This window comes from Protomyctophum bolini (genome assembly GCF_963924005.1).
Source record: "Protomyctophum bolini genome assembly, chromosome: 1".
Taxonomy (NCBI): domain Eukaryota; kingdom Metazoa; phylum Chordata; class Actinopteri; order Myctophiformes; family Myctophidae; genus Protomyctophum; species Protomyctophum bolini.
In genome coordinates, this window is record NC_137862.1 from 34,637,797 (window position 1) to 34,664,797 (window position 27,001).

General features: G+C 40.0%; 1 protein-coding gene across 1 annotated transcript; it reads right to left on the bottom strand.

Annotated features, from left to right (window-relative positions):
* Positions 1–580: 580 nt before the first annotated feature.
* Positions 581–26,282, bottom strand: stk33 (serine/threonine kinase 33). The gene is made up of 14 exons (XM_080764234.1): positions 26,180–26,282; positions 17,887–18,026; positions 17,251–17,364; positions 17,002–17,106; positions 16,692–16,830; positions 8,951–9,036; positions 8,282–8,375; positions 7,611–7,686; positions 6,998–7,110; positions 6,758–6,843; positions 4,822–4,978; positions 4,430–4,578; positions 2,648–2,740; positions 581–2,335 (listed from the first exon to the last, which is right to left on the bottom strand). The coding sequence occupies exons 2-14, from the start codon at positions 17,971–17,973 to the stop codon at positions 2,138–2,140; spliced, it is 1,497 nt and encodes a 498-aa protein (XP_080620360.1). The 5' UTR covers positions 17,974–18,026; positions 26,180–26,282; the 3' UTR covers positions 581–2,137.
* Between the last annotated feature and the right edge of the window lie 719 nt (positions 26,283–27,001).

The window sequence follows — 27,001 nt, forward strand, 5'->3', positions numbered from 1 at the left end:
AAGGCCAAGATGAACTATTCACCGAAGAGAATCGTACTTGCAACACACACACACACACACACACACACACACACACACACAGCTTCCTGCTGTCAGCACACATTCACGTCGAGATGCAAATGTCTGGATTTGAAATTCAGCCTGTGTGTGTTCTGCTTGACTACTTTAATGTTGTATCTATGCTAGGGATTATTCTCTCACAGCAGAAAAAAACCTGTGCTTCAATGGCAGTGCCCTCAAAAGTATAGCTCCAAATGCTTTCAATGGCCTTCCCAACGAGATTAGAGCCATAGCCTGCCCTCAGAGCCAATCCCCTGCATTCAGATGAAGCGTAACGAGTCTGTGTGACAGTGTTTCTGTTTTGACACCAACCGGGTACAGTCAGTGCAGATAGAGAGGTCAGAGCAGGAAGAATAAGCCATTATACTGAAAATCCCTTTAGCTCAATCTAGTGTTGTGAAATCATACTCTGTCTACTGTGTTTTCACCGATTTGTATTTTTGTCGATAATATTATAAACTGAAATGTTTATTGAATGCAAAAGTATTACATTAACATATTCTGTACACACATTGTTTTATGGTATTTGGCATAATCTTAACACAGCTAAATAGAACATACAGATAACTCAGTAATATGACTATATAACTGATAACCCAATTGCACTGACTTCAATTACCTTTTTTGAAAAATCCAACTTCTGTTGGAAACAAAAACAAAACGCCACCATTTATTATTTTTCAACTCCAGTATTTAAATAATGCTTCTGTGAAAAAAAAGAAACAATAACAAAACTATTAAATAAAAGTCCATTCGGTACCATATTAACTAAATAACTGCCACCCTGTATGCCTCTTGTAAATAGCACAGTGGAATAAATAACAAATAAACTGTGCCTATTATTTTCCCATATGTTTTAATTGTAATATTTTAAGGCACTCTTAGTTTATGATGTGCAAAAGGCATACATATTACTGTACATACATTCAGTGATGAGTCTAATGAACATACTGTATAATGACATACTGCAGGGTAGAGGCAAATTAACCACTTTCAAGAAGTACATTATACTGTATTCGTTTGTACTGCAGCTGCACACAAGGCATAACAATAAAGAACCTTGAACCTGGCGTCCCCCCATGTCATTATAGGTTGGAAAATATATTCCAAAAATCTCAAAAAATGGTCCGCAATTTTCTTTAAATATTTTCTGAATTGTTCAAAAAAAGAACCACATGCTGCGACATGACATGTTATGAGCTTTTAGATCAGTTATTTATTTTGAAGAATTTTGAATAGCGCTAAGCAGTGAAACAAGCAAAGGAGACGTGAGATGCTCAAACCTCATGAGCAATTCTCCACTCTCATGTGAGGCATGCTGTTTCACAATAAATACATTCAGGTCTATGCCACCAGTGATACCGCTTACCGGTTATCTTCTCATATGTTCATCATAATTCTCTGGTTGCCGTGATGCAAGTCTGGTTTCGTTTGTTGAAGAGGTGGCTGTGTAGGAGTATGTACTGTACTGTACTGCAGTGGTTCCCAAAGTGGGGTCCGGGGACCCCTAGGGGTCCTTGAGGGACTTCCAGGGGGTCCCCAGCTAAATGATAGTTAGGAGCCAAATGGACCCTTATGGGTCTGTAACTCTGTCAGAGTTAAATTAACATTAATTTTACAATATAAATTGGGGGTCCCAGAGATAGAAATGCCATTAAATGGGGGTCCGTAGACTAATGCATGTCAAACTGAGGGTCCTTCAAATAGGGGTCCGCGGGCTAATTAGTGTCAATTTGGGGGTCCTTGACATGAAAAGGTTTGGGAACCCCTGCTGTACAGTACTATCTCACAGTACACAGTATAGTATACAAATTGACCCATTTACAGTGTAAACATTTACAATAATAATAGAGAACAGTGTTACGTTAACACTGAAGATTTGACTGTAAATTAAAGAGTATGGGCTTGACCGGGTCTACATGTAAAGTGTCATGAGATAACCTTTGTTGTGATTTGGCATTATTTAAATCAATTTGACTACTGTGTCGCAGCCTTGAACACCCTTTGGAACACTGGATTTCACTCTCCTTTGGCACGCAGTGTCGAAGAGGCTGCTGGAGTGTTGCAGTAGTACATCTTATTGCTGTTGTAGACAGGTGCTACTGGACCTCAAACCACTGCTGGTGGAAGGTCTCTGTGCTCCCGCCTTCCCTTGGTTACAGGCTGGTTTGATGGTAAATTCAACTGTGGAGGTGCAAGGACTGACTTTACTCTTGTCCTGAGTGCTGAGATGCTTTGCACATGGCTGCCCAGAGGATTTCACACCTGTGTGGGACTGCAGGGATACCATTTTTCATTCATCGCACACAAACCTCATCTCAAAACAACAATCTACTATTGTCACCATCTTCTATAGTAGCTTAATCTGGCGCCATCTAGTGGTGATTACATGCCAATCGCCGCCAAACATGGTATTACAAAGAGGTTCCATCCAAACAAAATATGAGGTAATCAATCACTCTTTAACATAATGTCATAGACTAATTCTGGGTATATCCAAAGTGTAATTTACTATAGTGTGTATACACAATAAAACCAAGGACATTTCATAGTAGTCTAAAAAGCTCAACATATGATTATGACTGACCTGTGAGTTGGGGTTGCAATGGGACTGACTGTTTTTTACAGTTGAACTGTTCATTTTCATGCAACTGGCAGTCGGTGACATCTTCTTCTGTCTCTACTCCGAGATTACAGAGATAAGCAGAAGGAGAACATGAGAGAAGCACACCTAGCTTCAAATGACACTAAATAATGGATAAGAGTTGAACCTTGGGTGCTGATACCTTTACTTCAAGTGCATGCCGAGTTATCTAAGATGCAGTGAGTCTTAGTTTTAGTCAAAGTTAAGATCATTACCATCCATGAGCTAATTGAGGTGCAAGTAAGGTCAGATCATTTACCACCAGACTGTAACTGAAATAGTGAGACTTAGTAGGGACTTGGTGTAAAGTAACTAAGTACATTTACTTAAGTACTGTACTGTATTTCCAATTTCGAGTACTTTTACTTCTACACCACTACATCTCAGAGGCAAATATTGAACTTTTACTCCACTGCATTTATTTTAAAACTTGAGTTACAAGTAGTTACTTTGTAGCTAGACGTAGGCTACATACAGTAACCACTTCAGCGCTATACATTTCTACAAGCTCTTGTAGATCTGCTATTTTCAAAATATTTGTAGACATTTTAAAACTTGAAATTAGACATTCTGCATAATGAGTACTTTTACTTTTGGTACTTTAAGTAAGTACATGTTGATGCCAATAGTTTTACATTTTGAATTCAGGACTTTTACTTTAAACAGAGTATTTCTATATTGCAATATTGATACTTTTACTTACTTACAAAATTGAGTAGCCTACTTTTTCCACCACTGTTTAGGGCCAGTAGTGGACAGTAACAAGGTACAGATATTTAAGCACTATACTTAAGTATGTAAGCACATGACCTTCACTCCACTATATTACAAATATACTGTAAATATACTGTACTTTTGAGTCCACTACATCTTGGAAGTGACTCTTGGGACCCAAAATATATCATGAATTAGCCACTTAAGCCCTATTTCAAATACAAATATAGCTGTAAGCAGCGATAAGACGGGACCAAGCAATAAGCCCTTTTAGGCTGCTCAGCAGTGCCACGTTTGGATGTATGTCATGTATGTCAATGTATGTCAAGGCCAGAAAGTAGTTTTTTTACTTTTCTGTTTGGATGATGATGTCACACCATAGAGTATTAAAAGGATAGAGACTGAACTGGCGCGAAGCTCCGCCCCCTCCGCTATTCATGTCAGTGGAAGTTGCTCAGTGGCGTTTTGAAGCACTCGGAAGGCTGCCGGAAGGACCGTCTATTTCCGAATTTTTTCGCTGATTCAGCATTTGGACACCAAATGCGGAAGTGCAGCTGGGCTTTAACATTGGGCGCTCAGTTGCACGGGGTTTCCTTGTCAAGAATCCACGGGTCCGCCTGCAGTCTTTCCTCTTACCAGCGCCCAGCGCTTCAACATTGGAGTGCATAGCTGGCCCCTTGTGTCACACGCATACACTTTATTCAAAATGGTGGGTGATCTACATTATACTTGTGGGGTTTATTAAGAGAAGCTGTTAATGCCACCACTTATTATTTCTCAACTCCAGTATTTAAATAATGCTGGGGACCCTTGGAAATGCTTTGGCCATGTCTCACGACATGATTGAGTGCTACCCTTTGGGTGGACCAAGAAGTCCCTTCGGGCTTGGTCTCTTAATAATGAATATAGCCGATCTACAAGCTCCACTGTTTAGGCATGAGTTTTCAGCCTCTGCCAACAACCAAGTTACAAACAGCTCTGTGATGCGATAGCCGGATTATGCAGCCATACCTGTTTCGTCAGAGAAATGGGCTTTCCGGTGCTGTCCGTGTGTCCGTCCTGACTGGTATCGGCAGCATTGCGACAGTCGCTGTGTGCGGAGGCCACTCTGGGCTGTGGTGCTAGGCCGTCCGGGGCAGGCTTATTATAGTTAACTGAAACTACAATTGGACAAACATTTTGTTTACTAAAATTAAAAAAACTAAAAAACCTAGGCTTTACAGAAGAATTATAACTAAAACGGTTTTATGCGTTTACAAAACTAACTGAACGTTTTAGTCTTAGTCAATAATCATCAAAGACAATTTAGAAGCTCGTTTTGAGCTTGTGGATGTGCAATGTTTTCTATTCTTTTTTTTTTTTAACTAAAAACAAATAAAACAAATGAAAAAAGCTCTAATAACCTTGGTCTGAGGAGGAACCGGGACAGAGCTCCATCAGGTTGTCTACAACAAGCCCTTCACAGTCCATGTCTTGTCCCTCGGCCCCGTCCGGGTCCTCCCGGAACTGACGCATCATCTCCAGCACGTTGGTGGGTGTGGCAGGTGTGTTAGTGTCTCCCTGTTGAACAAAGGGTACAGTGGGCACCTGAGAACTATGGGCACCATTTTTTTTTATATTTATTTATTTAATATTTCATTTACATTGATTTTATAAATGGGAGCCAACTACCTACATAAAATATATTGATAATGACATTTAAGGCCTAATTCGGGATGGGAATTATCGATGAATTCATTAATTGATAAGTGATACGTAATCGTTCGATTATCCGGGTTAGTTGATGGGTGGATTTTTTTAACCGGCCCACAGGTGCATGCCTCGGCCACGAGCGCGCACAGACAGCATTACATTAAAAGAAAACCTCCCAATGATAGAACCGCAGGATTTTCGATTAATTATTAACTATTACGTTTAATTGAAGAATTCAGCGATTAATAACATCTCTAGGCCAATATTTCTATAATTGCAACGAATTGCTACAAAACATGTGGATATAGCCAGTGATTTTGGGCATAAACTTAGGTCTGATAATGATGTACTGTGCATGTTCAAATCAAATACGTTACAGTACAAGTGAAAACAGAATGGGGGTGCCCGTCTTTCCGGCACAGGAGGCTTTGGCCGGGTTCCTTTGAGGCCGAGCCCCCCCAAGGGAGACAAAATGACCCCCAGGTCGAAACGCGTCATCGGGGGCCGTGGTGGCGATTGCCGACGAGCCGTTGTTTGGGTTATTTTTTGTAACCTGGGCCACCTGCGTACTTGCCCTCCCTTGCATCCCCCCCGCCCCCCGCCACACACACACTCGCTGATAACAAACTATCTTTACACCTGGGAAAAACTGAATCCATTCTCTTTGGATCAAATAATAATCTCAGCAAGGCAGATGGCTTCTTTGTTAGAGTGGTTCCATCCTGGAGGCAAATCCTTCCGGTGATAAAATGGCCAACAACGTGGCAAAGAACAAGTTTCATATACAGGATCTCCTCACTGGTCAACAAAAACACCTTGAAGACCCTAACAGGAGCCCCCGTGCACGCATAGTCAAAGGCTTCTTTGACTATGCTTACCACAGCACCTCAAAGGCCCTTAAAACAAGGCTCCAGACTTCCCAAAACAAACTGGTCAGGCTCTTACTTGGCCTCAGTCCCCAAATCCACCTCACCCCTGCCCACTTTGATATGCTGGAATGGCTTAGGGTTGACGACAGAGTACAGCATCTTGCAATGTGTCTGATCCACAAGATTCGATACAGCACCTGAAGATACCCATGTACCTATCTAAATACTTCCTTAATGTCAACAAAGTCCACACCCACAACCCCAGAGGGAGTTCAACAAACCATGTGCAACCCAGATTCGGCACAAACAAGGGACTAAATTATTTTCGTTCCTATGCCACCAAAATGTGGAACGCCCTACCAACAGTCATTAAGACATGAGACCTTGACTCCTTCAAAACCGCTCTCAAAGGGCACCTACGGACGACTGCAATTCGAAACTGACCCCCATAAAATCTGAATCCCCCACCCACCCCTTTTTCCCCTCAATGTATATGTTTTTCCTCTCTTTTTACCTCCTCTATGATGATTTCCTGTTTTTGGCTATATAGAAGTGTATATATTTGTACGTCTCTTAATGTTGAACATGGTGGACCCTATTGTAAACAAGCTTTTTGGTGTCGTCCACAGTTAACAGTTTTGTATTGAGTTGTGATACCGTAATTCTCCAACACGCACGCACGCACGCACACGCACACACACACACGCACACACACACAAAATGGATAAATTACAAGGATTTCACTGTGTTACACGGCTGGACAAAATCCTTTTCTTACTGTCATCCAAGGATTATCCAGTAGCTCATTGGCTGTGATGCGGTGGGCAGGGTCTACTTTCAGAAGACAACTCAATACTTTTTTCGCTGTTGGGAGAAACGCAACATTCACTATATTATATTCACTACACTAATGAGTCAAAACACAAGGCATCCACTCAAAAAGAAGATAAGAGACAGGAAAGGCCTGTGAGTGTGAAGGCCAACTTGAAATTAAAATAGTGGTGTAAAAGAATATCACCTGCATTACTGATGGTGTCCCATGTGGGCCCAATGAAGTGGATCTCTCCATTCTTAATCATCTCAAAGAGTCTTTCCTCTGAACTGGACATGAAGGGAGGCTCTCCACACAACCTGTTGGGGCATTGCATTCTTTCGTATTTCTTTATGTACAATACAAAGTCAGGGTTCATTTAACACTGAGACTATAACAAATTGATGTATTGAGTATGTGCAGTATGTACATACAACCTCATGTCTCCAATGTTATAACATTTTATGTTTATTGTTAAATTGATGACCTGCTTTGTCATATTACAGTGTGTCAGACAACCATAGCAAAAGTAGTGGATCAACAAGCTCACAACATGTCGCGATGCAACATGACGCATTGTGAGATTGTAGATCCGCTATTTTTGAGTGAAAGTGGTTAAGTGTGTCTGTGGGTTTTATAGATATTTAACCAATGGAAAGTATTAACAACAGCTTGTGACAAATTAATAACTACATTGGATCAATTGGAACACATGCTCTTATTTCCGTTTTCTGAAAAGTAACAGTGTTGGACATACAAGGTTTCAAAGATATATACAGTACATGTTGTGTACATGTAGAGCTGGGAATACAGTACTCACAGCATATACATGATGACTCCTATACTCCACATGTCACACTGTTGACTGTACTCATATGCACTGATCACTTCAGGAGCTGAAACACATTTGTTCTCAGCTTAGTAGTCTGGTTCTCAAACATTGTCAAGGTCAAGGACCTCCCAAATGTATATGTATTGGGTTGTTTAATGTATAATGTATATATGGTTTTATGCTACATTAACCAATTGTTTGAGGACCACTGCAGTACGGAATAACTCTTGAAGGTTCTCCAGGTGTTCTATTATCACACGCATGCACAATAAACTATCACTGCAAGCAGTGATAGTTTATACTTAAAGCTTCCCTGGCAGTATGGATTAAAACATAAATATACAATAAGAAGATTCAAAATAACCAAGAAGCAAAAAGCAATGTAAATAGTTCATAGCAACAAATGGAAGGAAAATATAGCTATTACTGTCCTTTAAGCCGGCTGGCATGTAGGGCAGCAACAAAGGATTTCCATTCCTGTCTGTTCTGGGCCAGCATCTTTATAGAACCCCAGGTGTGATGCATATAGCTATTCATTCTGAAATAAAATTGCTGTACCAGACTGCAATCCTGTAGCATACTACTGAGACTACTTGAAATATTGCAGCCCTTGCCAAATTTGGGCATGTTGTTTGAGGGGTAGTGTACAGGTGTCATACCCATATAGATAGGAGTTCCACAGGTAGCCTTTAGCATGCTCTCAATCCCGACCCCACCTTTCAGAATCATCACTGACAAACCAAAATCTGTCACCTATACGGAGATAATACACAGCAAGAATATGCACTATTCAGTTTCTACAAAATCGAAAGTTTTAAGGTGCATTTTGTTAAAATGAAACAATGTTTGTCGAGCATAGGAACAAACACTAGTCTTTTACCTGTCAAACATTTAACATGCACTAATAAGGCTTTGTGGTTCTGTTCTGTCTAGTTTGCATGCAATGTGCGAGAGAGAGACGAGAGAGATTTCTTTCTGCCGTCTTGCACACCAGGTATCTGCTTCTACTGGCTCTTTATCAATGCAAACAGCATGCTGGGATCACTCAGTCATCTTTTTAAAAGATGCTGTTGACTCTCTTTATAAAGAATACTATGAAGGAAGGCCCAGAGGGGGGTCTGTCATAATGAGGTAGAATTTAGAGAGATTTTGGAAGAGAGAGAAAAAACGATTCCATGCATTTACAAAAGACAGATTGATACTTTGTCGCACGTGGAGAATAGCCAACTTACAAGCTTGTAGGTTGTCCATTTTCAACACAAAGTATGAATCGGCCTTAAGGATGAGCAACAGCATGTAAAGTTTCTACGTTTGTGTCATCGTCCCACCTTGATGTTGATCATATTGTCAACGTCTGCACGGAGATAGCTTTTTACTAGAATGTTCTCCAATTTCAAGTCACGGTGCACTATATCTGAAAGATATGGGGTTACTTTTACAATCACACATACATTATGGATAGAAACACTGATTTTCAGCAAGGTACACAAAGAATGCTGCATGTAAATTTAACTTCCCGCGTACAAATGTAAACAAATCCATTTCATTATTCACAAATGAGTTACTCTTAAAAATGATTTATAAATGTACACTGTGTGCCACTTATATCACACATCTATTTTACTACTCAAGTGTCCATCAATGGCTCAGTGGAGTGCACATGCAAATTGCTATTTTTGAGGGGCGCTAGCCCCTCTTATGTCCAGCTTTGAGGGTTTGTGTAAACACAAACATTGTTTTGCTACCACCGCCTATGGCTATTTTTGAGTGTGAAGTGTCTTCTCATCATACGTCATTGTACATCGTCTCATTCCGAACAATCACAATTTCACATCTCCCATCATCTCATTCTGGCCAATCAGAATTTGCGTCCTCACCTTTGTCTTCAATGTTTGTGTCATCATGGCAGCTTGAATGTCTGTCTGTTCTCTAACTTTACATTTCTATGTCCTTTAGGTTGGTGTGTCCTGGCGATTACCTGGCTGGTCCCCATCTGGCAATCACCTGGCTGGCTACTTATATCTGGCTGTGACGGTACATAGTGCTCAGTGATAGTTCCTCTTCGGCCAGTGCACACCTCTGTGCTTTTGTACTAGGTCAGTTGTATTCTAAGATAAATAAATAAGACTTAAGAACATATTCCACTCCTCTACTGGCCTGCTCCTAATTGTTGGTCTCCTTCCTCAGTGCCTGCCTGCCAGCCTGACCACCTCTCCATGCAACTGAAGACCTACCGGTAAGTATATTTTCTGCTTTGGAAACTGGGACTTTATATTTTTTGGACTTGAGTTAATTTTTACCTTAAATGTTTTGAAGAACTTCTGTGTTTTTGGAGTGAAATACTCTGGATTTTTTGCATCATACCAAGTTTCCTTGTCTGATCTGGGTTCCCTGTCTGCCTTGACAGTTTGTGTTTATGCAATGTTTGTGTTTGCACAAACCCTCAAAGCTGGACATAGGAGGGACTAGCGCCCCTCAAAAACTAGAGTGTAAACACAAACAATTTTTGCTACCGTTTCCCATGACTAGTTTTGAGTGTTGCACATTAGGCCAGTGTAAACACAAACATTGATGACAAAAGTGAGGACGCAAATTGTAATTGGACAGAATGAGATGATGTACAGTATGATGATAACTGAAGAGCACCCGTCACTTCACACAGGAGTGATTTTTCACATAGAGGCAAGTAATAGTTGTACCCTCAACCAACCACTTAATTACTGGATAAATAACTGGATAAACAATGTGAAAAGTGTTGAACTGAAATAAGGCCTATGAAAAGATAAGTCTGTATATAAGTTCTTTAAAAGAGGAAATGTGAGTCATCATGGCTCAAAAGACGGTTAGTGCTGGATGGATGAATACCAGAATGCTCGCCTCAAAACACAGTGGCCTCTGGTGTTAATCCGGCGGAACGGTCTCTCTACCTGGTATTCCTAAACATAACCTCAGTAAACTGACTAAACCGTTAAACCTAACCTTAATCCTAACTTTAACCTCAGTAAAACGGTGGCAAAATAGTAATAGTAACTATGCCTAACCATATTTCTAAACATATTCTTATTTCTTATAGGCTAAAGGCCTATTCATAGTCCAGTTTTCGGTGAAGAGGTGACCACTGAAAACTACAACATGACGTCACGCCACAGTGGTCACCGCTCACACAACTAACCACCATTAGTTACTAACCACCATTTCTTCACCGAAAACTGGACTATGAATATGATTTTTATTTTCCCCTGAATTAATTACTTGCGCAAGCAGAGCGCGCAAGTAATAGTTTTGCCCGGTCCGTGTGCACCGTCCCAGCCAACCCGCCACTTGATGCGTATGCAAATAAAACAGCAAATTTGTGCCTGGTTTGCTGGGACCAGATTACATAAATGACCATATGTCTTATGTCATCATTTAGAGCTAGTCATACATATACTATATATAATCAGTAAAATAAAATAGCAAATTGTGCCTGATTTGCTGGGACCAGAGTACATGGTGTGTATATATGTATGACTAGCTCTCAATGATGACGTAAGAAATATGGTCATTTATGTAATCTGGTCCCAGCAAACCAGGCACAAATTTGCTGTTTTATTTGCATACGCATCAAGTGGCGGGTTGGCTGGGACTGTTTTTGGCGCAAAGTAACCACAGTATACCGCTAATCAACTTACAAATTACATATACATATGTATGACTAGCTCTCAATGATGATGTAAGAAATATGGTCATGTATGTAATCTGGTCCCAGCAAATCAGGCACAATTTGCTGTTTTATTTGCATACGCATCAAAAGTGGCGGGTAAATGAGCATATGTCTTACGTCATCATTGAGAGCTAGTCATACATATATATGTAATTTGAAAAATAAAATAGCAAATTGTGCCTGATTTGCTGGGACCAGAGTACATGGTGTGTATATGTATGACTAGCTCTCAATGATGACGTAAGACATATGGTCATTTATGTAATCTGGTCCCAGCAAATCAGGCACAATTTTGCTGTTTTATTTGCATACGCATCAAAAGTGGCGGGTTGGCTGGGACGGTTTTTGGCGCAAAGTAACCACAGTATACCGCTAATCAACTTACAAATTACGTATGACTAGCTCTCAATGATGACGTAAGACATATGGTCATGTATGTAATATATCTGTGCCTGATTTGCTGGGACCAGATTACATACATGACCATATGTATATGGATTTCATACATATATGTAATTTGTAAAATAAAATAGCAAATTGTGCCTGATTTGCTGGGACCAGATTACATACATGACCATATGTCTTACGTCATCATTTCTCGAAAACATGGTAAAGTATCTATCATCTCCGACTTCTGCAATTATGATAATAGGAGATTTCAATGAAGACCAATATAGTGAGAAAGGTAGAAGTATAAAGACCTTCATGTCAAGATTAGGCTTTAAACAATTAAATACAAATCCAACTACAGATTACGGAAGTAATGTATATTTTAACAAATGTGAAAAAAATGTGAAGTTAGAGACACCTATTACTCTGATCATGATGTAGTATTAATATCACTATATTCCAAGATTAAATACATTTAAAACAATTGACAATTTAGAATAAACTAGAACTGCACTCTGCCGAGTGCATACTTGCTTGTTGCACACTAGTAGGCCATAAATGGCCTACTAGTGCGCAAGCAGAGCGCGCAAGTACTTTCGACCGCTGGAAAGTATCACATCTCAGTATCTCTGTGAAGGAACGTTTGAAATGTATAATCATTACGTGTAACTATTTGCTACCTAACTACTTTTTTACAGAAAAATGAATCATTGATATGTGATGAAAAGGTATATAAACTGAATTAAAATATATTATACAGTATAATTATTTTATTACTTATTGTAAATTGTCAATTGTTTTAAATGTATTTCATTTTGTACTATAGTGATATTAATACTAAATCATGATCAGAGTAATATGTGTCTCTAACTTCAATTTCTGTAATAATACTTTCAAATTTGTTGAAATATACATGATCTAAAATACTTCCGAAATCTGTAGTTGTAATTTGATTAGCAGTATACCGTGGTTACTTGGTTCCAAAAAGTGAAGCCTAGTTTTTTTCAACCGTAAGTCTGTGCCTGGTTTGCTGGGACCAGTTACAACATTACGTCATCGTTGAAAACTGGGACCAGAGTACATGGTGTGTGTATATGTATGACTAGCTCTCAGTGATGACGTAAGAGATATGGTCATCTGTGTAGTCTGTTCCCAGCAGACCAGGCACAGATTTACAAATTAAAAATCACATTACAACTACATACAGAGTATGTAGTTGTAATTTGATTAGCAGTATACTCTGGTTACTTGGTTCCGAAAAGTGAAGACAAGTTTTCTTCAACGGTAAATCTGTGCCTGGTTTGCTGGGACTAGTTACAACATTACGTCATCCTTGAGAGAGTACATGGTGTGTATATGACGTAATGTTGTAACTTGTAACTTGTAACTTGTAACATTACGTCATATACACACCATGTACTCTCTCAAGGATGACGTAATGTTGTAACTAGTCCCAGCAAACCAGGCACAGATTTACCGTTGAAGAAAACTTGGCTTCACTTCGAAGACACCAAGCGAAACGATTACTTGCGCGCTCTGCTTGCGCAAGTAATAATAGAATAATTATACTGTATAACATATTTTAATTCAGTTTATATACCTTTTTTTCATCACATATCTTTCATATTTTTCTTTAAAAAACTAAAAAGGGATCCAGAATATATCTACATCGATAAAACTGTATTACTTATATAGATAGAAACTTGAACCATACTTAATAATACTAGGTGTTTATATGCATAAAGTAGGTAAGCAGGCAAATAGTTACACCTAATAATTAGACATTTCAAACGTTCCTTCAGAGATACTGAGATTTGACAGTTTACAGCGGTCGAAAGTACTTGCGCGCTCTGCTTGCGCACTAGTTGGCCATTTATAGCCTACTAGTGTGCAACAAGCAAGTATGCACTCGACAGAGTGCAGTTCTAGTTCTTTTATATAATTGATTAAATCAGTTAGTGGTAAGAGGTCAAGAAAGGTGACAACTTAAAAAATCAAGATCGTCTGGAAACTAAAGTGTGTCCGTTGTGAAGTCAGGACCATTAGCCACCATGTACGGTGGCGGAGGCATGATGACAAAGACATAGTGCTGGTATCAATGCAACAGCTGGAACACAAACATCCCATCAAATTAATTCATGGAAACATTCCATTCAGGGGTCTCCGTATGTGCCGCTTGCCAGCCAAAAGTCTGACAGCACACACATTTTGAGGAACCAATGGAAATACTCTGTCCTATGAAGTAGGTATGACTTCATACTCAGTGGTCTATGTACATTACTCACACTAGGGCCTTCCCTGAATGAAGAAGTTAATATAACTCACCAAAAGGAAAGCCAAGTCAATGCAATTAATCTGAATCACAAGTCGCCTTTTATTAAGGCGCACGATTGACTGAAACAGATTTCAGTATAACTCTGTGAAACTTGCAGAATATTGAAAATACCATTTTAAACTAGTAGTTGGTGTACATGTCATGTGTAGGTAGGTAATCAATATTGCGTATAAACGAGCTGAAGTAAACGGCACACAAAAAATTCAGAAACTAATTTCGGTTGATTATTTCTCCCCTTCAATAATACCAATTGGTATTATTTCATAATCATTATTGTTGATTACAACGAGGTATTTTATAACTTGTAAGGAGCGTGGAATGAGCAACACAGCTAAACGTGTGGGTAGCGCCCCAAAACACCAGTGTTCACCGCTTCACATCTGAGGAGGAGCACTCAGATCTGTGAACCTAAGGATCCACGGGCTGTTTTGGTGGATTTGAACCAAAAGCCCTTATTTTCTGCATGAATGGGGGGGAAAAAATTCACTTCCGGTTCATAGGACTACGTGCAGACTGTTAACACTATAACATCAAGTGGCTTGCTACCCAATTTGGAAAGTTAAAGTTAATATATTCCCATTGGCATCATTAGTCACTATGCAAGTAAAGTATAGCAGCACAGAGGGACTCTAATAATACACTGAGTATTCCACCCCAGCTCGTTGTAAATGAATCATTAGCTACATGTAATGGTGTCTCGTTGCCAAGCAATGTCCTAAATTACCTCTAACTACACATTTCACTGTGAGGAGAAAAACAGCATTTTCAAATAAACTCCTGAGACTGAATAAATATTTGTCCAACCTTCTCCCAGACAGTTGTCCATTATTATCTCATTATTAAGGATAATCTTAACATCTCTATAATATTCTGTTAGTAATGATTGCTATAGACTGTGTTCAGTAACAGGGGTCTCCCTATCTCTCCAGCTCTTTAATAAACAGAAAATACATGTTCACGTGGGACGTCACCAATTTCATCCAATCAGGAGAGATCTAAGCTCATTTATCAACTTGTGTTCCGGACCGGTTCCAATTTTGTCTGCTCATATTTGCTTCACTTCCTCACTTCCACGTGGTCCGCAAGTGCAACACACAAATACATTTCACAAAACACAAACAAATCTGAAAACAAATAAATACAAGCATGCAATTTATGCAGGTTTGGGCTTGATACTTTTGTGAGTCCAAGCCCTAAAAGCAAATTTCCCAAGGAAAGCTTTAGACGCTCTTAAATAGTTATTTAAATATGTTTTACTATACTAAACTATGTCATAAAAGAATCACACTTGTGTGAAGTGAATACCCACTTTATTTTTATCGGCCACATGAAGTCTTACGTCATCATTTAGTGCCCTAATTAAACATTAAAGTCCATAGACTTGGCTGGCAAACTATTTACGTCATAAGTGCTCTGAGCTTCCCATAGACTTGGCTGTCATATGACGTAATCTTCAAAACTGATATAATACTGTCTTCAGAAATACAGCCATAATGAATTTTTACAATGAATTGCATTTTTATAGTGCTCAAATATAAGTGCTCAAAGCGCTTTACAATGGTTCTTTCTTTCATACATTGGGAGGTGAAGCGGCGAACAGCGTCAGCGCCAGCGTCCTCACTTCCCACATTCACACACCAATGGTGGCCTTGCCCAAGGACACGTCGACATGTGGACAGGAGAAGCCAGGATTCGAACCGCCGACCCAGGGATCATTGGACGACCTGTTCTACCTCCTGAGCCACAGCCGCCCTAAATAACTATAGCCATACTATATTGTACTACAGTACATACTATATTGTATTGTAGTGTGTAGTCAACAAACAATACATCAGCCTGATGAAGGAATATGGCATGCCCCCCTGAGCAACATTTGTAGCATTAACCTCTTGAATCCCATTTAAAAAATAAAACGCATTTGTCTAAATAACATGCAACATACATCTGGATCTATCTACACATGCAGACTCATTTCAAACCCAAAGAAATCACAGTTAACGCAGACGTGATCACAAAATAGTAGCTGGTCCGAATCATATGTAAAGTGTGTGGGCAGGATGACTGTGGGCTGTGTGAGATGCACTTTAATGCTGAGGAGATTACATAGTAACAAGTGCTATGCAAACATACGCTATACTACAGTAGTATATCTTCAGGAAGGCTCATTCAAAATGAGCATTCCTGAAATGGTCTATGTCACCAACAGCAATAATTATACCTCATTCTACGGGTTCTGGTCAAGTAGACAGTGGAATTGCCGCACTTAAGTTACAAACCACGTCATTCTCTGGGGAACGAGGAAAACAATCCCCATCCAATCCACCTCCACAACTTCACATTCACAGAGGTGTTCTCCAAGAGGCTTTTAAGTGACAAATCTAACTTGTTACCCTAAATCATCCTCTGCTAGCATCATGTCATCCTATATTTACAATCCTCATTATAGCTATATTATAATAAAACATGTAGTACGATATTTACACAAATCAGACGGCAACGGCATCTGAATGCTTTTGTTAAAGAGTGGTAACATTCTGTATCCCCAGATCTACATTTTAGTTGTCATATTGTTAATGGTTAGGGTAAATGTGTGAAGTCATCTTTTGTACTGTCAGACTGTCAAACAATGGGAAATCACTACCTTTCTTGTGCAGGTAGACAATGGCCTGAGCTAAGCTACGGATGACATGCCTTGTCTCCTCCTCTGTGAAGCTTTTCTTCTTCTTCAATAGCTCCTTCAGTTCACCTCCATCACAGAGTTCAGTGACTAGATACATCCGCTAAAACAAAGTGGCAAATAATGCATGTCACTATATGTGTGCTCATCCATGTCGTTTATGCATAACCACAGCACCCCATTCCTGTGGGATTAAGATATTTCTCACACACCACAACACTGTTCCCTTCATTAGCTTTGCATCAGATTTTCATATTGAAAATAGCAGACTTACCTTGGGTGTTTCAAAGACCTCCTTGAGATGTATTATGTGAGCGTGATTCACATGTTTGAGAATGCTTACTTCCTGTTCCAGCAATCTCACCCCCGAGCTCCCTGCCTGCAGTGGTAGGAAGTCAGTTCACTGGTAAAGGAGTCTTAATCATGGAAAAGGTGTTTTCAAATGTTTAAGCTGGCTTTAAAGGTATTCTTTCACCACATCAAACACCACAGAATTCCCAGAGGAATAGTCACGTGTACTAACCTTCTCTTTGTTCACCTTCTTAATAGCCCATTTCTGCTGTGTCTCAATATGAGTGGCTTCACAGACGACCCCAAACCTACCTTGACCCAATTTCCTTCCAAATGTGTATATTTTCTAGAGGGGTAATGGAGGAAACCATTAATAGATCTGCAAAGTAAAACAGTCTGCGAAATAACACAATTTACTTTCAGTGTATGCGAATATTTCCGTTTATGAGTTTGGTGTATTGCCACATTAACTCAAGACCTAAATCCTGAAGTAGATCTTAATTTTCCAGCACTTTGGAAAGAAATTGAAGTTTTCCGGTCTCTAGAGCTGCAGAATATAGTATTTCTAATCAAGTTACAAATGATTAAGTTGCTGCCACAGTTCATTCAATCTCAGGTCTAATTAACTTGATCATTATCTCTGCACATGCAAGGCTGAGCACTGCCTGCTTTGGATTTGGCAAAGAGAGCAGTCAAACTCCCTTGAGAAGTGGGCGTATTGAGGAGTAAAGTGGAGTGTGATCCACAAGTGCATATGGAGTACACTATTAGAGGTCACCACCAGTGAGTCAGTATGGTTGCCCCAGAAGTGCCCCTGGGGCAGTAGAGGAGATTGTTAAGGAAACTAATGCATACGAGTTCTTCATACCTGGAGGTCAGCCTCCTTCTCCATGCGGGTGTGAGGCACCTTCCTCTCTGGACTCTTCCCTCGGGACAGCTTTGAAGCCATTTTCATGCCTCTTCCACAATCATCTGGCTGTCTCACCAGAGATGATGTGGGCTATTCAGCTAGTAGAATCACACACAGGGGGGGGGGGGGGGACAGCCTGATATTAAGTTGAGCCTACAGCCTAACTACAATATTAAATAAACCACCAATTACATTGTTCTGAAATCACAGAACCGTTTACCAGGAATACTCATACAACTTAAAGTAGTAATTATCTGTACCAAAGTCTAAACTAAATATGGAGAAGCAGCGTTCAGTTTTTATGCACCTCTTATCTGGGAAAAACTCCCAGAAAACTGCAGGTCTGCTACAACAAATCAAAGCTAAATACTTCTATGTTTGCTGCTGTGTTTTACTGAAATGTTGTATTTTCTCTTGTGCTTAGCTGCAATTAAATTGTATTCTCTTATTTTTTATCGCACTTGATTACAATTTGGTGCAGGTGTGAATGCAATCCGCAGCAAATAAAGGAAATGAAGCAAACAATGTGGCGGGTAAGGAGCTAAACACAGTTGGAGACGGAGAAGGCATATTTTACGCAGCAAGCAAATATGTCCTGTTACCGTGGATAGACCATGGAGCTATAAAGGATAGACGTGGTCGAATGAGGAGACTGAAGCCCTGGTCGAAATGAGGACGAGTACATTTATCAATTGCTTAAGGAAACGCATAAAAACACTGCAGTGTAGCCTACAGAATATTTGTGTCTGTCTGTGCGTAAACATGTGTGCTGTCACTGTGTGGGGACTGGGGAGTAGTGACTTTCATCTCGATAAACATTTTGTCTGTTCTCAATGCGCTCGGCGCTGTGCCTCCATGCCCAAAAGAACAGTGCGTGGCTGCGTGCGTATAGTGAGAGAGAGAGAGAGAGAGAGAGAGAGAGCGCCCATTCACATCGAGTCTACCGAAGTATTAGGTGAGAATGTGACCTTAGTCCACTTCCTGTCAGGTGCTTCTGTGTTTATTACTACTAACAAAAATACTATATATGTTTAAGGCAGTGATGCTGACAGATTAGAAATGAACAGACTTGCCAACCAATTATGTCACTGATAGGCAGGTTTCTGAACTGTCCATAGATCTGCTCTGAGACACAGAGTGAGTAGACAGAAATGGTGCCATCCTAAAGAGCATTGATTAGTGAGGACCAATTTGGGTGAAGTGATCTTTTAAGTGCACCTTTCTCAGACTCAAGGACGCTGTGTGTACATGCATAGTTAAACATCATACCCGTGTGAACTGTGAAGTAAGGAGCGCTCTTATCATTGACAATGATAAGAGCGCTCCTCACTTCACAGTTCACAGTATTGTACATCATCATGACATGACATCATCGGACACGGACACTATGACGTAAAATTTTGCACATACACCAAAAGCTGGACAAAAACAAAAGAGCTGATATAACCTAGCCTACCGAATATCTCCATGCCTTTTTATCCTCTTAACAGTAGCGGTGCTGTATCTGTGTGTATATGCATTCTTTCCACTCTGCCTATACACCATTTTTAAATACAGTGTTGCCTACTGGTCTGGGATAATGCATAAATGTACTCCATGTAGCACTGTTATTCTCAAACACAGGACAAGGACATTGGCAGAACATTTTATCAACACAATGCTTTGAATATAATAGATGTTTACTTCCATCGAATCAATAAATCATGAAGTAGTCTCTGTTCAGGTCCCTAGCTCACCTTATTGTTATCTTGCCACCACTAGTTTGTGACACAGCTGCAAGGATATAACTGCTATAAGTCTGATATATTAACTTTAAACACAATTTACCCAGCTTGAAAAACACTCTAAAGCCAAATTAAATGTAAAGCAATTATCAAGTGATGACTGGGAGCAGTGAAGTGGATCTACCACACGGACAGCAATTAATTATTAACAAGGAAGCGGTGTCTTTAACCTCTTCACTTGGTGCATTATCTGATCCCTGACAGGACTCTCATAACAAGCCTGTCTCTCCCATTATCTCCTGTCTAGTTTCTAATAAAAACGATTGTGACAGCCTCTGGAAATCCCAATCACCTCAATCACAGCTCATTTGTAGGAGACAGAAGCATGTGACGAGTGTATCATTGGGGACTTGGGGGCCAGCTGGTGGGGTGTCTTTGCACTGCAGATGCCTCAGAGATAGTCCATAACCCCAACACAGAGGAAATAAGATATCACGGTCAGGTCAGGGCGACAAGTCTGACCTTAAAATGGATAACAACATGTCTTGAATAGCTTGCCTTGTAGCCTGCATGGAGTTCTCTCAGTTTACTCAAGTCGAGGCCGATCTGTTTCCTAAAAGTATAGAGTTTGGGGACCCATATCTTTGCAGACTTTCATAACATTTTGAGAGTTTTTAAGAGTCACATTTCTGCTTCATTAGACATGTCTGTCTATTCAATTATTTCCTTAATGGGAGTCTATCAATAGCCATTTATTGTCATTATGGTTCATAATTCTTGCCATGTCTTTGTATACTTCATCTTTTTCATTTACAATAGTGTTGTGCCTGAGCTGTTTTTAGCAGCATATGATATGACGTCATATGCTGCTGGCACGGGACATATGGAAGCAGACCGTGCAGGTATGTTTTCCGTCATGCTACGAAGTGTATGTCCCATGACGTGATGAAGATATGTACCAATGCCAGGGTATAATTGGTTTACGATGGTGACGTAATGATGATATGTTTCAGTGTCGGGTGGATTAAAGGGACATATGCATCAAACCAACCGAGTAACCACAGTATACCACTAATCAACTCACAAATTACATATACATACATATAGACATATACATAGACATATGAGCATACATGTATGACATGTTGAATATATGTACCAATGCCAGGGTATAATTGGTTATCGATGGTGACGTAACGATGACATGTTTCAGTGTCTGGTGGACTAAAGGTAATGCCCCATGTATCTACATGTATGTAATCTGACACCACTGCCATAACAGGCATACAGTAAGTAATCATTACCATACTTCAAAATACTACTTTTTACATAGCAAATAGCTAAACCTAATAATTCAATAATAATTCATGCTACGTATGTCCCATGACGTGATGAAGATATGTACCAATGAATGCCAGGGTATTATTGGTTTACGATGGTGACGTAATGATATGTTTCAGTGTCGGGTGGATTAAAGGGACATACGCATCAAACCACCCGAGTAACCACAGTATACCACTAATCAACTCACAAAGTACATATATACATAGACATATATATATCTCGACATAGAGGCATTTCCATTAAAATCCACCCGACACTGAAACAAATCCTTATTACGTCATCATTGAGAGCCAGTTATAGACAGACATAATCTGTCTGTGCCTAGAGCATTATATACTACAGTACATCAAGAAACACTAAAGGCTAAATCAGCCTAAACAGACTCAGAAGATGTCTGTGTCTGTCTGTCTGTCTGCCTGCACGCAAGCACTGATGAGGATCAAAAGAGGTGCACATCCAAAGTCAGGTTCTGACCCTACAAGGGTCACTTACAATCTATAGTTAGGGATTTATTTTCTAGTCCGCTCAATTAACAATATGGAATTGACCAACCCTAACCCTGATCTTGCGAATGTGCAGTAGATAGCATAAAGTCATAATGCCAATTCACATTATGGTCTTTTTTCACTTCATGGTCATGCACAGTGGTGCTGAAAGATGAACCAGCATCAAATACACATCCAGCCTCGTCAGGAGCCACTGCCTTCATACATACACACTTTATCAGATTTCAAGAGGAAGCAATTCTGACAGATTGAATGTCACCAATCAAGTAATAAGAGTTCTCTATCTTTCTGTGAGAAGCACATGTTTGCTTAGCCTCCTAAAACCTGAGTCCCTAGATTGTGACATAAGTGTTAAAGTTTGTGGGGAGGTTTAAGATTGAAATACTACCGGTAATTGAATTTCACACTTGTCTTTTACATGATAAGGATCGCAGCCACTTGGCAGGAGTTACCTCCTGTGCCTAAATTATGTCTGTTGTTTGGACACACAGTCACACAAGCTTTTACGGTACATAACTCGTCGTTTACTTTCAGTATTTAAGATAAAACAATGGTAGCGAATGGGATGCATATTCAGTAACAAGTTACAGAATATATATGCATCCCATTCGCTACCAAGGGCAGTTTGGCTATATCAAAATAATCAAAAATATAACCTTTGTTTAGGCTACAGTATGACAGAACAAAGTTTTCAGATATTCTCATCACACAGCCATACTGAATTATTACTAGGTTGGTTTGGCCCAGTTATTTTATTGATATTCATTCATATCAATGTACCCTTCAGATATATATAAAAAAGAAAGAAAAGAAAGAAAAAAATCCAGCTGTTGCAAACTTTGAAAGCCAATGTTAGCCAATTAGGATGGAATATGAAATATCGGACAGATCCGTCTTGAACACATGACTATAGCGATAGCGATTTGCGGGAGTTTTGGACAGAATCTGGAGGTCGGCCTCCTGGTGGCACTATAACAGGCCGTTCTGGAAATTGTGGAGCAAAGGTTCATCTTTGGCATCCAGGGAGTGTGTGTGCAAAATTTGGCATCGACCGGGTTAACGGTGCCGGAGATTAGCTGTACACAGACAGACGGACAGACACACTGACACACACGGACGGAGTGCAAAACTGCCTTCGTCTTGGTGGAGACAATGGGGGGGGGGGGGGGCATTCTCTGCAAAGCCACGTTCAAAGATGCGATTAAAATCCATTTCTCAGGTGGGCTCCAAACTTCTTAGAGTGTTTCAAGCCTTAACTAGAAAAGGTGCCCCTCGGGGCACAGGTCTTCACCAGGGCAGGTCAGGTTGTGGCCTCCTGGTGGCGCTATAATAAGCCAATGTGAAAAGGGTGCAATTTCTTCTTAGGCCTTGGATGGCAATTGGATAATTTGAGGCATTTTGTTCCAAAAATGTGTTTTGCAAAAATCCACCTGTTGGTGGCGCTATAATAGGCCAATGTGAAAAGGTTGGGATATATTCCTCAGCCTAGTAGGAACGTCTGTGAAAGATTTCATGTAAATTGCACGCTGTGTTTATGATTTGAGGCTTTTTGTTAAAAATGGGCCAATCCTGCAAACTTTGAAAGCCAATGTTAGCTAATTAGGATGGAATATGAAATATCGGACAGATCTGTCTTGAGCACATGACTATAGAGATAGTGTGTAACAATTTGCGGTATTGTTGGAGAAAATATGGAGGAGTAATATAAAAACATGTGTTTTACAAAGGTCGGCCTCCTGGTGGCGCTATAACAGGCCGTTCTGGAAATTGTGGAGCAGAGGTTCATCGATGTCATCTAGGGAGTGTGTGTGCAAAGTTTGGCATCGATCGGGTTAACGGTGCCGGAGATAAAAGAACATACTCTCTCCCCATGCCTTCGGCCTGGTGGAGACAACCAGTACACTCTCCAGTTCAGTTAGACACAGTCTAGTCTAATCTAACAGTTAGCCTCGGTCCCAGGTTTACTCATCTGCGAAGAGAAAAACCTGGTCACATAATGTAAGGCATAGAGTGCATAGCCGGCAATGTCAGTCCGGAACATCCGTCAGATTTATTTCCCCCGGATACAATATTTGTCGACCAATAACAACACTTGTTTCATACACAGAGAATGTAAACAGATTTGTAAAGCATCGACATCACTTCCTTGAGCGGTACTTCCGCCAAATTCCAGCAATGCACTCTACAGCGCATATTGTGCCCAGCGTGTCTAACAGTATATTTGTTGACTTACATATAGTACTAGTGTAACAAATGATAGGCTAATAAGACTTGACTGTGTTTTTCTTCAACAAGACATCATTAACATAACTAAGCCTTACAGGTTTACCTGCTGCAATTAAAATTAAAATAAAGACTGCAGTCAGTCTTGCTTGCTGTGAACCGAAATGTAATTTTCCTCATCTGAAACGTAATCACTTATTGACAGCTTGGCTTTGATGACAAATGATAAACTTCACACTCCTAATGAAGCATGGAATTACATTACCTGATGAGGCAAGAAATTGCATGTTTAGAATGCAAATATTGAGACAGACTACTTCACTAACTTACGGGATAAATAAATCCTAATCTTACAAAGAGAAATTCATTTGACAGATGTGTGCTGTGTAAGTGACACAGCAACCTTGGTTCAATTATTTTAACATTCGCTGTCCAAAATGATCTTTATTGCGATTGCAGGTCGCATTTACTATGAAATCGTACATTTTTGTCCGTCAGTCAGTCAGTGTATCACTCAAAATCCCCATACATGGGAAAGCCCCCATATATGGTGCCCAGGTCTCGTGACATCATCAGGGATGGAGATAGTAAATGCGACTTGCTGTCGCAATGTAAGCCCATATTATGGAGATCATCAATATTGGCCAGCAACTCTACATCTGGCCTCAAACCTCAAACCCTATATATCCAAATATATGAATATATGACATTCCATTATGTTGATCCTTCCCCATCCATCCTTAATCTTCCCTTTTGACTGATACCTGTCCATTTAAACTCTAGACGGGCCTGCCCCAAAGTTACCGTATTAATGCAGCAGCCGGCGAAAACTAGAGTTCTCAACAGGCCCGAAAATTAAGGCCCGGCCCTACCTGGGCCCTCATCAAACCCTGTACATTCAAGACACTGCCCCCATGCCACCCTTAGATCTTCATATATGGAGCTGACCTGTTCTGACATTCCATATGTTGATCTGACCTCATCAAACCCTGTACACTCAAGAGTCAAGACACGCTCCATATATGGCCAATACATTTCATTCCATATGTGGATCTGACCCCCCATTACAAAGCACCATGCAGCGCTTGCCCCGCAGTCTGCTGTCACCCAGGCGGATGCGTGCAACCCAGTGGTGCCTGGAAAGTGGACCTTAAACCAATAATGATGATGATTTTGGAAACTATTTAAACTACCTGACAGCTAAAGCAAAATGTCAATTGGGCTCTATTTGCACATGTCTTTAGTTATTTTAGTTCCTTCATTCCTCAGCTATCAAGCCTGTTGCCCTAGCCTAACCTAAACAAACCCTCCAAGTATCCGTTTGTCTTGTTGAAGTATCTGTCCGTTCCTTTTGTCTTCTTTAAGTGTCCATGAGCAGGAAAAACATGCTAAATATCAAATTGCCCCACTTGCTTAGGGCACATGTTGCTAGGAGACCAGTAGGTGTCAAATGGACTTAATCATGGTACAAGATAATCTCTGCCCTAGCTTGGCTGAGCTTGAATCCTACAAGACACGTCTGGAAAAATATGTGCCATTAGAAACGAAACAACACCCTGACCCATGGTGGAAGCTTGCCGACAAGGATAAAGGATAAAATCTACAATTATACACAGCTGTATTCAGACTTGAACGTTAGATGATTTGTTAACAAATCCTCAAACCCTAATCAATAGGTAGCCAACTGTTCATTAAAATTGCATGAGTCAAATACCTTGAATGAATAGCCTATAATTGAAGGGAAATACATTTTCAGTCGGGACACCAATTTCATCCAAGGGACACCAATCCAAGATATAACCATTTATGTGTTGTTCCAATCTTTTCTGCTCTATTTTTTGTTTCATCATTCCAAATTCCACGTTCTGTATCCTGTAGACCTACATGCTTTCTCTTTCCTGATATAGGATGACATTTGTAAACCACCTGAAAATGCAATGCATGAAAGAGCTACACTTAACAGAAAGTTTCACACATGAGAATGAGATGATCACTGTTAGGAAGAAGAAAGACTGCTTGAACAATGTAGGATACCATATACATTACAAACATTACAGTAATCACATGCAATGTCATCAACTGACTGAAGTAGACTACACAAAAAACTTTAATTTCCCTGAACCCCAATGTAATTTATACGTGCCATGTTAATAGAACGTGTTTAACTTTCTGACATTTTAAATTCAAGGTAGCATGCTGCAGTGCAGCAAATGAAAAAGTGGTAACTGTGTAACTAAAAGTATTGTGCTACATTGATTTGTCATTTTTTGCAATTCTAGCAGCCTAAATAAAAAAAATGCTAAACACCCCAGGGACATACAGGGTAGACATGAGGCCCGATTGTAATTGACTTAATTAATTTGAAGTTTGTTCCAGCATACGTTGTCATGGCAACGGAATACCAAGTTGCTGTTGTAATGTCTTCCGCTAGCGAGCTATAGTAGCAATATTTACCTTGTGTAGGCTAATGTCACGAGCCTCCTGTTTATGTCCATCCGATGCCACAGTATGATTTATCGCAGATCATGGTTGATAAAACACCTCTCTATGATCAAACTTTCCTTGTACACAGTCGAGCGAGTACCGACTACTACGGAAACTGACCGGGGACAAAAGATACGCGCCGCAGACACTCATCTCTGCCGTTCGATGATTTGCATCTGCTGGCCGGGAAATGATCCTGTCATTAAAAAACAAAACAAAAAAAACAACCAAAAACTGTGTGGATTAATCCTGATGTATTACTCTATAATCTACGGGACTCAGAGTGGCCTTAACAATAACAAGTACATTTATGCACCCCTTGAACCTGTGCTGAGATAATCACATGGAGCGATGGTATTCACATAATTATGGTCAAGAGTCTCCATCTAGTGGACAAGACGTAAATTGTACTGGGTGTTTAAAAAAACCCTCAAGACAACATCCATACAATAAATTATTATTATTATTATTATTGTGGGCTCGCCTCAGCGAGCACACTATTGTTACTGCCAGTTTATATTTATTCTTTATTTATTCCGCCACTTTTTTCGTCATCTAACTACTTCCACATACTTTATGCTAGAAATTTTGTTCAAACTTCAAACTGTTCAGCTCTTTGCAGTGATGTGTGCTTGTATTTTAATTTTTTACAAAGTTTTATACTTTTTAACTTTTTTTACATTCTTTATAATGAGAGTCGATGGAAGAAAGGTCCCATTTTTCACATTTAACTTTTTTGAGCTCTTATTACTCTTTCATCTTCCAACTTTCATTGGTGAAAAAGTTGTTTTG